We start from the raw sequence: 13,887 nt of genomic DNA, 5'->3' as shown, positions 1-13,887 counted from the left end.
GGACACTGGACTCAATTGGATTAAAATAATGTTTCCTTCATGTGATTTTTTGAGATACAAAAGGTCTGATAACCATTCATTTGCATTGTATGGACCTACATGCTGAGATATGTTCTGCTGAAGAAAGTCATACACATCTGGGATGGCATGAGGATGAGTAAATGATGAGTGAATTTTCATTTTTGGGTGAACCATTCCTTCGATTTGAAGACCACTTGCAGTACTGCTGCAGACTCCCTTTTGTACCGCTGTTAAAGACCCTTGTACTATGATAATACCCATAATTATGCATTCATATATCCTTTCCAAAATTCAGATCACCAGTCTACTTCCAGTAGTTTACCTTTAATGCTAAAAGATTGTGACAATGCAGTGCATCACCTTTGAACACATCTATGCTGGTCTCTATGAAGATGGGTGCCTCTTACCAGATTGCTCTGATGGTGACCTTGAGTCCTGGAGACAGATCTGGCACAAACTCGCATTGATAGCCCCCGTCGTCCCCAATCTCCTCTGGAAGACTTGCCTCTACAACACACAAAACTACAGTCTGCTCCCAATGTAAACACACCTATAAATGTTTGCAGAGGAACAGCCCTTATACGAAATAAAATGAAAGGTTACAGAAAATATCCGCCACAGCAGACATGCCCGATAAACTCCTGTTAAATGTGCCCCCTTAAAAGAAAAGTACACCCAAAATTAAAAATGTTGTCAGTTGGTCACCCCCATGGCTTTCTTGCCTTGTGCTGTAGCTCTCAAATCTCTGACATGCTTGTCTGCATTAAAAAAATGGCACATCAAGATGCTTTGTGCCGGGTCAAATTATCGGAAGCTTTGGCTGTATAGGACTTTCAATATACAGCATTTTTCGTGTGGACTATTGCAGTGCTTTTTTTTTTAAACATTTTTTTTTTACCTTTTTGGAGCTTTTCAGTATAAATAACCATCCACTTTTGTTGTATTTGGTCAGAGGAGTTTGGTCATTCTGCAAAAGTCTCCTTTTGTGTTCCATGGAAGAAAATAAAAAAATCACACAGGTTTGGAATGACATGAGGGTGAGTAAATGATGATGGAATTCGTTCATTTTTGGGAGATCTATTCCTTTAAGGCACATGGGGTCAGACATATGTTTCCCCAAACTGACTTACCCTTTATTATTACTTTATTATTCACTGTGGAAAGAGTGACTGGTAAATGACGAGTGCGATTTGTAAAAAACTCTTCTCTGATCAACTCTTCAGAGGTGATCAGAGAAAAATTTAATGAAATATGGTTGAGCATTCAAATGTTGCATCTGTGAAACTGATAGATCTCCTTATCTGAGAATCACTTTATCAGCATTAGTGTCTGTTTTGGCAGAGGCTTCAGGCATGCTTTAAAGTTCCATCTACATTTGGAGCTGAAACAACAGTGTTACTCATGCATGAAGCACTTACCAGAACCTGCTAGTTTGAGCATGTACCATGTTAGCAATGTGAGAGAAACTTTTGTGCACCAAACAAAAACTAGCAACCTCTATATGAAAAACACTTACAGTATTGGTAAGCATGTAAGGCTAAGCCAAAACAGCTGACGTATAAGTGCTACATGTGTCATGTGCCATCCTTATGCCATATGAATGAGGATGTGACAGCCGAAAATAACATATCCTATTCAACTAACATAACAAACAGCAAGTCGAAACTGCACAAGACTGATTGCAGGAAGGAAGCTGGTTTCCTTCAGAAGATGCAAAATTTGTTCGTGCAGGTTATTGCAAAGTATTTGATGGACATTGCATGAGGTGTGCAAAGCGTTTTATAAAAGGAGCCGTTACGCAAAAATGGAAATTCTTTTTAATTATTTTATTACTCACTCTCATGTTGTTCCAAACCTGTATTACTTTATTCTGTGGATTCGCAATGCTCTTTTTCAATATAATAAAAGTGAAAAAGTATTGTGGTGCTCAAGCACAAAATGACAAAAAAACACCACTGAAATATCATTAAAGTGGTCCAAATAACTTTTTCAAACTATATTCCTAGTCTTCTGTGATTTATAGCTTTGTGTGATGAACTGACTGTTATTAAGTAGTTTTCACTGATAATCTTCCCCTTCAACTGTTAACCACTGCAACCACATCATGAGTCAAGATGTTGAATTCAAGAACTGGATCAGTCCAATTCATGAACCAATCATTAAGGCCAGTTTTGTAAACTGAATCAACTAATTAAATGAAAAGATCCAACTCATAAGAATGTTTCGCTCACAAATAAATCATTACAACTTCTATCATGAACTCGCTCAGGGGAGATGATGTCTACTTTTTCAGTGTAATACATTTTCAGTGTAGAACTTACATTTTAGTCTGATTCTCACATAAAGCTATCGTATGGCTTCAGAAGACTTAGCATATAGTGCACACGCCATATGGAGTTTTAGTAGCTTAGCAGCCCAAGTAATAATTTACTTTATTTAAATGGAAAAGAGTGACCATGATATTATTTAAAAAAATTAAGTCTTGCAGATTTGGAACAACATGAGGGCACATAAATAATAACTGAATTTATATTTTTAGGTAAACTATTCCTTTAACAGTTTTATAGAACACATTTTGCCATGGGATGAAAGTGCTTATCAATCACAGATCTCCAGGCTGAGACAAAAGAGTAACATTTGCTTGGCTCTTTCATCGAATGCCACGGTCAAATGGTTGACAGATAATTTTAATATAGTTGCTGTTAAAACTATACAAGCATCAATGAGAAAATTGCTATTTTGTGTGATGCTTCAGTGAGATGAAAAACTCAAACAAGCATTCATGACAGAGAGTGTTGGATGATGAGCAGATCTGTGAAGAAATGCTGAAGCCATTTTTAAAACGTGCATAGTGTTTCTTTAGCAGACTGGTGTGGCAGTTTTTACTGGGCTAAAGAGATGCAGCTCTAGACAACATCATTTGTCTTACTGATTAAGCCCTCAATTGCTGCCAAAATGAAAAGAGACAAAAGATAGACAATATAAAAGAGAGAGAGAGAGAGAGAGAGAGAGAGAGAGAGAGAGAGAGAGAGAGAGAGATGGTCAAAGATGACAATGTTTTTAACATGCAATTGTACAACAAATGGTGTGCTTAAATTAAGCGCTAATTTTACATGTGGGAAGATTTGCTTATTGTTATAAATGGCCTGATGTTAGACGTGCAAACTATTTAATTTCTTTTAGATTATTTGTACTGTAGTGACACTGTTACATAAATTATTCACATGGATTGACTCATATTAGTTGAGTTAGATCCAGTCCTCTAATCTGACAAAATGACAAATGACGTTTCAAGAGTTCTGATATTTAGTATAACAGCACTGGATTGTTTTACTCTTTGTAGCACTCCACTTGGGTTCATTGAGTTCCAGACCAGAGTATGTGATTGGTGCGTATTGGAATTGTGTGATTTTTCATTAAGAAATATTTTTTTTTTTATATATACAGTATACGGTATATATAAATCAGAGCATTGGAAAACGGAAACGGGATGATTACAGAACACTTGAAGGAAAGGGTAAATTCTTGTCACTTCAATCTACTCCACTAATACTTTTTTCCAGATAGCAGAATTTCTTGGTGAAACACAAAGCTTGATGCTTTGGCTTATTTGGAACTATTGTCATTGGCAGAAAGAAAATGGCAACACATTACAATGAGGTTCTAATCGTCAAGTTATTACACAGTGCTTTGGAATACTCAGTTCTGAATGGTCAATGGCGCCATCTAGCAGCCTGATATTTCTGAGTAGCAAACGCACATCCACATATTAGACTGCTCATCAGTGTATTACGAGCCATCTTTGCTACTTCTCTGATCACTGTGCAATCTCTACAAGCTCATAAAATAATTTAATCTCAAATCAATGTTTCATGTGTATTTATTTATTTGGCAAGTAGTCTGAATCTTGTCTGAATCGTAAGTTATAAGATATTCACTTCTTGTTTATAGAATCACTGCATTTTAGCAATATCACTTTCTGACCAGGTGATGTTTATGAGAGAAGTGGTTGCTGCATTGGCTTACAGATTCTAATGAACCCTTCTGTGGTCTTGAGAGTCATTTTATCCTGTTTTTTTAATGGTTCTAAATGGGTCCAAATGTTCCAAAAGACCAAAGAAGGGTTAAATATACTTCTGAGAGAAATTGCACCATCATCATTGCTGTTTGGATCATATTTCTGGATCATGGCCTAACCTGGAGAACTCTTCATGCCGAAGTCTTCGTCTTGTAACTCAATCAGCACTTTATTTTTTTCCAGTAGAGAGAAATGGGAGAGAAACCGAAGAGTGTGCAGGAAGTGAAAATACAAAAAACTGATCAATTTACTTAGCTGATCATTGCAGATTTATGGCAAAACAGGTGCTGAGATAAACACAAAGCAATATTCATGAAGGATGCAATATTTAGTGTGGATCAAGCATCTAAAGGCATTTCAGCCTATTCCTATGAATATATATCAAAGAAATGATCTTAAAGGTGCAATTCATAGTAACCACATCAAAAAAAAAAAATTCTCTGTAGATTCAAACAGTATGTTTTGAAACATTAAGCTATTTTTATGTGACATTGTTTCAGCAATTGGGCTAAACCTATAAAATACAGATAATTCTAATATAATTCTAAATAATTATTTCTGGTGTGCTGTTTCTTTAAGTAGAAACACACATCTGTGTCCTATGAATTCTAATGAATGTAGTCTCACTGACAGCATCTTTTTACCACAACATATTTTGCATTCCAGTGTGGCAGCTGGTTCTGTGCCAGGAAATACAAATTGTCCTTGCTAGCTGCTAAAGTCCCACACCAACGATTATATTCACCATCAAAGAAAGAAAAATAACAGAATATGTTAACTGTCTATTGTTGGTGAGTGTGTGCATAAACAAGTGATAAAAATACTGTAGGCATCAACAACACTGCTTAAATAAAAAGGCTTAAATCAGCCTATGTTGGTTTGCTGGTCTTAGTTGGTTTGAGTCTTCCGGTCTTCCAGTCTGGCCAATCTGGTGTTTAGCTGGTCTAGCTGGTCTCACAGCCAGGCCAGGATATTGTGCAACTGGCTTTGAAACTCGATCAACTGGTCTCTTAGTCTGACCAGCTAAAATGTGCCCCAAACCCCTCTTAAACCAGTAAAGTCCAGCAAACCATCTTCAGCTGTTTTAAGATGTTTGTTGATTTTTTTTCAGCTGGGAGTAGACTCAAAAAATATTTAGACACATAAGCCACACTTAAAAATGCATAAGTGTCCTTAAATTAGATTAAACAATCACAATAATTGTTTTAAAGCAAGATAGCATGACTTCTCAAGCAAAACATTTCTCAAAATTATGTTTTCTTTTTTGTTTTGTTTTTACATTTAAAATAGTAGATATGTTATTTCAAATTAATTTGGAAATGATAAGGACACTTTCTGGTTGTCAAACATTTGTGGATGTGTGATGAACTACACCCGTGGTTACTGTGCTAAGACACCTGTATAAACTTGAGAATAACTGACTTCATATACATTTACTAAAAATCATCTTGACACCTGGTTATAAATAACTGTAAAAAGAGGTCAGTTTTGACAAATGGTTTAGCATTATTTATTTGCAATTGTCACTTGCTGATACTTTGCTATTTAATGCAATACAATAATAAAAAACAATTGGTTTGCGAACATTTCTAATGTCCCCATAATTCAAATCACTTATACATACTAAACAATGTTTTTTTGAAAATGTAAAAATGCAGAAAGGTTTTTGTGAGTGTTAGGTTTAGTGGTTGTGATAGGTTTAGGGGATAGAATTTATAGTTTGTACAGTATAAAAATCATTATGTCTCATAGAGTCCTCATAAGGATAGCTGCACCAACATGTGTGTGTGTGTGTGTGTGTGTGTGTGTGTGTGTGTGTGTGTGTGTGTGTGTGTGTGTGTGTGTGTGTGTGCTCTGACCTTCAGAGTTCTGACGTGAAGCTCCCTCTTTCATTCTGAAAGCTTGCTTTTGTCGGTTCCGGTCTGTGAAGCTCCAGCTCTTGGTAACTTTGCTTGGACTCTCTTTAAATCCCTCCGCTGCCTTGGGAGTCTTGGCCTCCTTTCCCCCAGTGCTCTTAGTGGGGCTGGGACTGCCTTTCTCTTTAAAGCTGGCCTTGCGACTACAGCAGACACAATGAAGCACAGAAAACAATCAAACAAAAAAAGCAAATCATCCAGAGCCCACAGTTTTTCCAGTGTGGGACCACTAACTCAAGTAGTTTCTGAAACCATCAAATGCCAGAGAGAGTACTCATAACTTAAAGGTGAAATGTGTATTTTCTGTGCCTCTAGTGGCACCAAACGTAATTGCAAAATAATGACTGTTTCCTGAACACTCCCAAATTTTTATTGGTCGCCAAAACAGTCTCGCTCCAAATCCATGCTATAGCCAAAATGTAAAAATGTTTGGGTGAAATACATTTCTGAATGGTTTACTTCCTCTGCATATTAAAACAGGATAATAGATAAAAATAAAAAAAAACATTTCTACAAATTACACAGTTCACGTGTAAAAGAAAGGCCACACCTTTTGTCTGAGGGAAAACATCAATCAAAAAAAGGATAAAAACTGAAAGCATTTTATAAATAGAGAAGTGATTGCTGTTTGAAGCATTATTTGCTAGTAAAGCCTGTAAAATGGGTGTACAGCATTTATAAAAATTCATAATCGAAGAAAACATGGTTATTTACAAATCAGTAAACTATTTTATAGAAATGTTTAGTGGAAGTTTCTCAAAACAACACTTAAATGATATAATTAGTCATGTAAGTGCTTAAAAAATTTGTTAAATTATAACATAAAATTACCAAAGTAATTAGCATAAATATTAGACAGAATCAATTCAAAAAGTAATTCCATAACATTGCACATTAAGACACAAACATATTTGAGTTCCAACACTGCATTTGTTGTTTCTGCATTCTTCTAATTAAAAAAATTAAGTTCAACTTACATGATCACAGATATGGATAATGGTGCTTCTCAGTCATGCAATGCAATCCACAACTTCTGGATGTAACAGCAGGCCCACATGCTGCCAGAGCTGACATTTTTGAACAACAAACCAATGAAACACATGCATGTTGTCTGGCATGCTAAAAATATACACAGCTGTTGTTATAAACAGGGTCCAACATTAGCTTTTTGCCACACCTGTAAATTGTACATTAAATGACAAATTGTGCAGGCCTTCAATATTTCTTAACATCAGAAAAATGTATTTGCCATAATTTAAATAATAATAAAGAAAATCCATCTGTCCCAATGACAATGGGATTATTTAGTTAGTCATCTCTCAATGACACTGCACCTGTCACAAAAACCTGAAGACACTTTGTGATATTGTTTTTTGTTTTGGGGATTAATGTTAGGAATAATGTATGTGTAGCCATGTGGGAGTTTTGGAAAAAACTCAACTTTAGGCATTCTAGATAAACTTCTGATGGTAAATTTACCACTGAGGAAAATGTTGTTAGAAGATGTGCGAGTTGTGAAAGATGTGTTCTTTAGGACTTTATTTAAACAGTGTACTGTATTATGTTCTTGGTAACTGGACCATAAAGACAAAGACAATTCTTGCATTTGTCACTTGGCGAATGTTAATTTTGGACCCTGTTTATACACATTTCCACAGCCAAATTAATAAATGAAAAAGTGAGACACCCCAATAAAACACAAAACAACTTGCAGAAAGTGCTTCCAGGGGCTAAGAGGGAACGTTGATCCACAAGCAAAACTCTCTCACAAAGCTAAACAAATGTCTGCTTCTTTGAGTTGAACAAGACAACATTTAAATTAGAGATTAAAGCACTTCAAAAATTAAAAACACCAATATGGATATGCACTGTGCTGTATGTCTCAAATTTCTTTAAATAGATTAATTGAGCTGATGACAGTAAAGACTGAAGGAATATATAGTTAGAAAATGGAGGGAAATCAAACTCAGGAAGGAAAAGACAAATCCAAATGCTGGAGAGAGAGAGAGAGAGAGAGAGAGAGAGAGAGAGAGAGAGAGAGAGAGAGAGAGGAGAGAGAGATCTGGGCGTGCAGACGTTAGTTGAGTGCAAGGGTACCTATGGCTTCTCGGGCAGCACCCACACAGGGTGTCTTTGTGTGAAATCTCACTACTTCGAATGTGGTTGGAGTTGGTCATGAGAGAGAAAAGATTATACAAGCAGTGGTCAAAAATGGTTTAGACCATGTCCATGATTTAAAAAGTGTGGGACCTAAAATGAGAAATATTTTCCACCAAAATCTCAAAAATCGATGGATTCATTAACACAGAATAAAATGAAGGACTACATTTGTATGATGAGTCAAAGATTGCACTTGACTTTATAGGTCTTTTATGGTATAGACAAGCTGCATAAATATTTCAAGTGTGAATTTGTTCTTTCATTGGTATTATTGAACAGGGAGTAAATGTCTTTGGTTCACTGTTGGTATTTTCAAAGTATACTAAACGTGTCTATGTGCTAGATAATACATCTCCCTGTAAACACCACTTGTAAGTGCTTCAGGATAAAGTGCAACAGGTTGTTTTACAAAGACTTCAAACTGAGCAGTATGGGTGGTTTTCTCATTTGAAGTACAATGATGTGCTCTGACACTACAATTCCCAAGAAAAGGTGTTTTGAATGAGTTTTTGATTGAGGAGTTTTGGGTGTAATCAAGTATGGAAAAAGCATTGACAACCAACCTTAGGGTGGTGTCTGGCTGGGAATCCTTCCTTTAAAATGAAAACAGAAAGTGAAAGTTAAATGCAGTAGTAACCATAAGACTGTTTGACATCAATTAAGCCATTAATGCTGACATCTTGCTAAAACAAAAGACACAGTCTGATTAATCATTAATCATCAATGATGAACCATTACACGTTTTACATAGAGATTCAGATATAGTAGATGGACCTGACCTGAAACCAGATTTTCCCTTCAGGCTTCTTAAAATATCCATTTGATTTACAGGAGGGATGAGTCTTCAGGGACAAGCAGAACAGATAAAATGCTTTATTAAACAATAGCACAGATGTCAAACAGCTATACAGTATACTGTATGCTGAAGAGAGATTTTTCTTTGGTTTTTGTTCATTAAAACATATTGGTAAAAAAAAAATGTATTAACTGTTATAAAAGAGAACAAAGCTTCAAAGTACAGTAGACAGAAATCGTAGCGCAAACATATGATACAACAAAAAGTAGCATAATCAGCAGAAAAATATATGAGTGTATATTATACGCCTACCTGTACATTGGGACTGATACAGTCTGCTCATAAAACTCCCATGTGGACAATAGGTCTGTTCGTGCAAGGTTTGTAGCATAAAATCTCCAAGCAGCCTGATGGGAAAACACAATTACCTCTAAGGTAAAAATATTAGAGCAGCAACCATGAATATGTCTGTCCATCTAAATCTTAGAAAAGATCAGCAGATCAATAAGAGGAAGAGTGTAGTTATTTACAAAACCCTAAAAACTTAGAGATCCCATGAAGTTATTAATATTCTGACCTGAATAAGTCCTGCAGCAGGATTACGACGCTTCTCAAAATGTTTCTGTCTGTGCTGTTCTTGAACCTTAAGAGCAAAACCAGAGCCCAGGATACCCTGCAACAGAGAAAGCAAGAGCAGAAATATTAAAACACAACTGTCACTGAGCCATTTCTTAACAAACAGTAACAACCAGTAACATGTCTCAAGTCATGGGCATCTCAAGGCATTGCTAGTGCTTTTCCTCAAGACCAACATGTTGCTTCAGTTTGGACTTACTGCAGGAAGAGCAAAAAATGCAACACCGATCAAACTGAAGGTGGCAGCAATCAAACGTCCATTCCATGTGACAGGAAACTTGTCCCCATAACCAATAGTTGTAAGAGTGATCTAGAGAATGAAATGTGATATAGATGTTAAAGGACTAGTTAATCCAAAATGTAAAATTCTGCCATCATTTACCAAACATTATAAAACATATACAGCCTATTAGCTCTTGTCAGATGTAAAAGACATGCTGAAAAGATACGTTTTCAAATTCGATTTAAAAATATCCACTGTAGGGGTTAAATGTATATACAATGGAAGAGAGTTCCATAATCGGGGTGCAGCCACAGGAAGGCCCTATCACTCTTACATTTTTATCTAGATTTAGAGACAAGGACAACCATCTTGTTAGAAGACCTCAGTTGTCTGGCATTTTGATGAAAAATTCAAAGGTCATTTATATATTGTGGTGCAATGCCATGAAAAGCTTTAAACACAAATAAAAGAATTTAAAATTGAATCCTAAATCTAACAGGCAACCAATTTACTGGAGTAAAACTATCTCTCTTCTTCGTGTGGGTCAACAGCCTTGCTGCTGCATTCTGCACCAATTGAAGACAGGATAATTGGCACTGAGAGATGTCAATATATAACAAATTACAGTAGTTAATGCGTGAAGATACAAATGCATGAAAAACGGTCCCCAAGTCTTTAGAAGAAAGAATTGACTTCAGTTTAAAGATCACTGTAAGTTGATAGAAACCTTACAACACTAGTAACCTGCTTGGCAAGTGTTAATGCAGAGTCCAAATTAACACCAAAATTCTTTACTTGATCAGAAACGCTTAGTAGCTATCTTACTTATAGTCTCCTTTGTGGCAGAGGGAGATCCAAAGAAAATACACTCAGTCTTATTAGCTATTTGCTAGCCAACCAGGTTTTAATCTCGCTTAAGCAAAGTGTTAAGGAGCAAAGAGATTGAGAGCCACTTGGATCAAGTGGAATATATAATTGTGTATCATCAGCATATAAATGATAACAGATGTTGTATTTGTGGAAAAACTGAGCATAATGGACACATATAAAATGAAAATAAAATTGGCCCAAGAATAGATCCCTGAGGTACACCACTGTTTAGTGAAGCTGATAAAGAAAATAAATTACCAACACAAACTATAAAAATATTTTTTCTTTAAATAAGATCTAAAACGGCTGTACCCTTAATGCCCATGTCATCTTCCAGTCGCCAAAATAAAATACCATGATCAGTGGTGTCAAAGGCGGCGGTCAGATCAAGCAAAATAAGGACTACCACTTTCCCTGAGTCAACCACCAACAATATATAATTAAAAACCTTGAGTAATGCAGATTCTGTGCTATGAAGAGTCCTGAAGCCCAATTGAAACATGTCTATAATTGCATTCTCAGCTAAATATGGGACAAGTTGCGATAAAACAGCCTTATCTAAATAAAAAGGATAACATCGATATAGGCTGATAATTACTCAAAACAGAAGGATCTAAATTAGATTTTTTTTAATGAGTCTTAAACAATATAACAATTTATACAGACATGATAACCCTGGCTGGTAATACAAATCTTATGGGATAATTGCGTCCTTGACCATACAAAGACAAAGACCACTTAATGGAAGAATGTCTCTGCAACCTATATTGTACTATACATCATTCTGTAAGAAAGGATCACCCAAATAATAAATATAAAGGACCTTTACAGAAGCTGACAGGTCTTTTATAGCACTAGTCCATTTTGTGGATTGAACAGCATCTCATTTCAGTGTGTTGTATCATCTCATTTCATCTGATTAGATTCAGGCTGCAGGCCACTGTGGAATTGGATGAGACTGTAGCACCTACCAGCCCCCACCAGAGGGCGTCTGCATAGGTCTCGAACATCGCTGCATTGTCATCCTTCTCCACTGAATACACTAAGAAAGATGCCAGGATAAGACACAGGAATCCAATATACCATGCTGTAATGAGTTCCTGCAATTAGGAATAGCAAAAAAGGTTAAGAAATGTAAGAATATGTGGTATTTGTAAAAAAAAAAAAAATAATAATAAAAAAAAACTTTAGATTAGGTTCACATTAGATTAGATGTGCATCTGTTCAGTTTGAATAGAGTCTTCTTGATTTAAGAAATAATGTATAATATTAGCCGCATAGACCACCAGATGTAATCAAAATGAAACTCTTGTGTCCATGCTGTGAGGCCAATTATGTGTACGTGACAAAATAAACTTTGAGCTAAACCAATGTTGGGTAGTAGCCTAACTTTAATTACCGAAGCTGACTATGGGACATTTTGCAGTAGCTCACCTGTTTTCAGAATATTGTAGCTTTTCTAGTAACAAGCTAATTTATCTGTTATTTTATGGTGATGTACCATAAAAAGTCCCTGCAATTTAGTTCCTGTACCTGTATATTCATTTGAGCGAATCATTTTGTTGGGATGGTTCATTTAATGAAATGGTTCAAATGATTCGCTGATTAATTTGAGTCCTTACAAAGACGTCCCAGTGCCTGTACTGACCGGCTGAAATATGCACACTCAGTAACCTGCTTAGAATAAACTTTTGGTATCTCTGCAGGCAATAAATGCTCATTTTTCCCATTCAGCACACAAACGTGCATGTAAACAAACATTCACCTATACATACTGACACATACAAAATAAAACAATGTTACAATTCGACTGGTGTTGAAGAATAAAAAATTAGACTTAGGAAAATAAATTGTGCCAGTGGTCACCTTGCTGTGCGCATAAACCACAGATCCCAGCAGCTTCCATGTGCCACCGCGGCGGTCCATGCGCAACATTCGCAGGATCTGAAGAAACCTTAAACTCCGAATGGCAGAGGTGGCAAAAACATTCCCCTGTGAGCCAGCGGCCAGCACAGACACAGAGGCAAACAAGACCATGATATCTGCAGAACAAGAGTACCCATTAGTAACCAAAGAAGAAAACACTGGCAAGCAAATCTTTCGAATTCTCTCTTACATCCTCCACTTTCATATAATACTCTTAAGAATAATGAAAGTAATTGGATTTTATCTTTTGGAGGAACTGCTATGGAACTCAAACAGGTATTTGCCTGTTGTCTTTTTACTTTAACCTTTCTTTAACAATGGAATGAGTGTTTACATTTTTGTATGTGATCATAATTACATTAACTGGAACTATTTATTCTTTCAAATGAAGCAGCTCATGAACTAATGGAATACACAGCATTATTCTACTGAAGCACCCAATGAAAGTGAACCAAAAAAATTAAAGATGATTTCCTAACCAATGATACAGAAGGGTTTGCGTGCAAATCTCAGCCTTCCTCTCCATCCTCTGTAGCGACAACAACACCCGGCTGCCCATATCCTCACAATATACTCCACACCAAACACCACAATCGTCACAATTTCCTGAACAAAGAGGAAAACTCTTTGATCCAACTGTGACAAAATGTTTGAATTACAATATCATTCCAAATAGTAATAAAAAAGACACGTTTTATGGAATAAGTTCAGCATTAACAAATGTGTTTGGAAATGCAGCAATTTTTACTTCAGTGTCTAAGGTTTTTGTATTAAAAGAGCACTATGTGGGTCCTTGGCGACTCATGTTTCCAACAGTGACCCAAACAGATCTATTAAGTGTCATGTTCACAGCAATCCACATCACCACTGGATAATGTTCAACCTGTCACAGTCTGTTAGAACAGCACAGGATCTATGGGGATCTATAGTGTCTACAATGTGCACACAAGCAAGTCTTATGTGCTTGATATAAAAATCTGAGAGCACCACGTTAAGCAATTTAGATACAAACCAGGATGTACAAGGCACTCTCAGAGCTTTTCTTGAATTCTTTGATAGTTGCAAACACAGACAAAACCAGGCAGGAAAACACCAGCAGAAATCTGAAAGAGAAGACAATGGCAAATCATACAAAATTAGCACATTATCTGTACAGAGCACTGTCCATTTATTTCAGTTCAGAGCTCTAACTCAGCGCTCTACGAACAACAGTAAAACAATTTCAGTTTTCCACCCACACAAACAAGATATTTATTTAAAT

At 36.2% G+C, this 13,887-nt stretch overlaps 1 protein-coding gene across 2 annotated transcripts in view; it reads right to left on the bottom strand.

The window, feature by feature from the left end:
- Positions 1–13,887, bottom strand: part of LOC127630962 (potassium voltage-gated channel subfamily KQT member 2-like) — a 32,758-nt gene that overhangs the window by 6,997 nt on the left and 11,874 nt on the right. For both annotated transcript variants that reach the window (XM_052108873.1, XM_052108874.1), the window contains exons 2-12: positions 13,639–13,729; positions 13,106–13,232; positions 12,567–12,742; positions 11,672–11,800; positions 9,807–9,917; positions 9,549–9,644; positions 9,284–9,378; positions 8,955–9,017; positions 8,739–8,768; positions 5,959–6,158; positions 429–528 (exon numbers count right to left, since the gene is read on the bottom strand). In XM_052108873.1, the coding sequence (XP_051964833.1) occupies positions 429–528; positions 5,959–6,158; positions 8,739–8,768; positions 8,955–9,017; positions 9,284–9,378; positions 9,549–9,644; positions 9,807–9,917; positions 11,672–11,800; positions 12,567–12,742; positions 13,106–13,232; positions 13,639–13,729 (1,218 nt within the window). The remainder of the gene's footprint in view (positions 1–428; positions 529–5,958; positions 6,159–8,738; positions 8,769–8,954; positions 9,018–9,283; positions 9,379–9,548; positions 9,645–9,806; positions 9,918–11,671; positions 11,801–12,566; positions 12,743–13,105; positions 13,233–13,638; positions 13,730–13,887) is intronic.

The sequence above is a fragment of the Xyrauchen texanus genome, chromosome 37 (genome assembly GCF_025860055.1).
Source record: "Xyrauchen texanus isolate HMW12.3.18 chromosome 37, RBS_HiC_50CHRs, whole genome shotgun sequence".
NCBI classification, from domain to species: domain Eukaryota; kingdom Metazoa; phylum Chordata; class Actinopteri; order Cypriniformes; family Catostomidae; genus Xyrauchen; species Xyrauchen texanus.
This window is presented reverse-complemented; position numbering and strand designations above follow the sequence as displayed.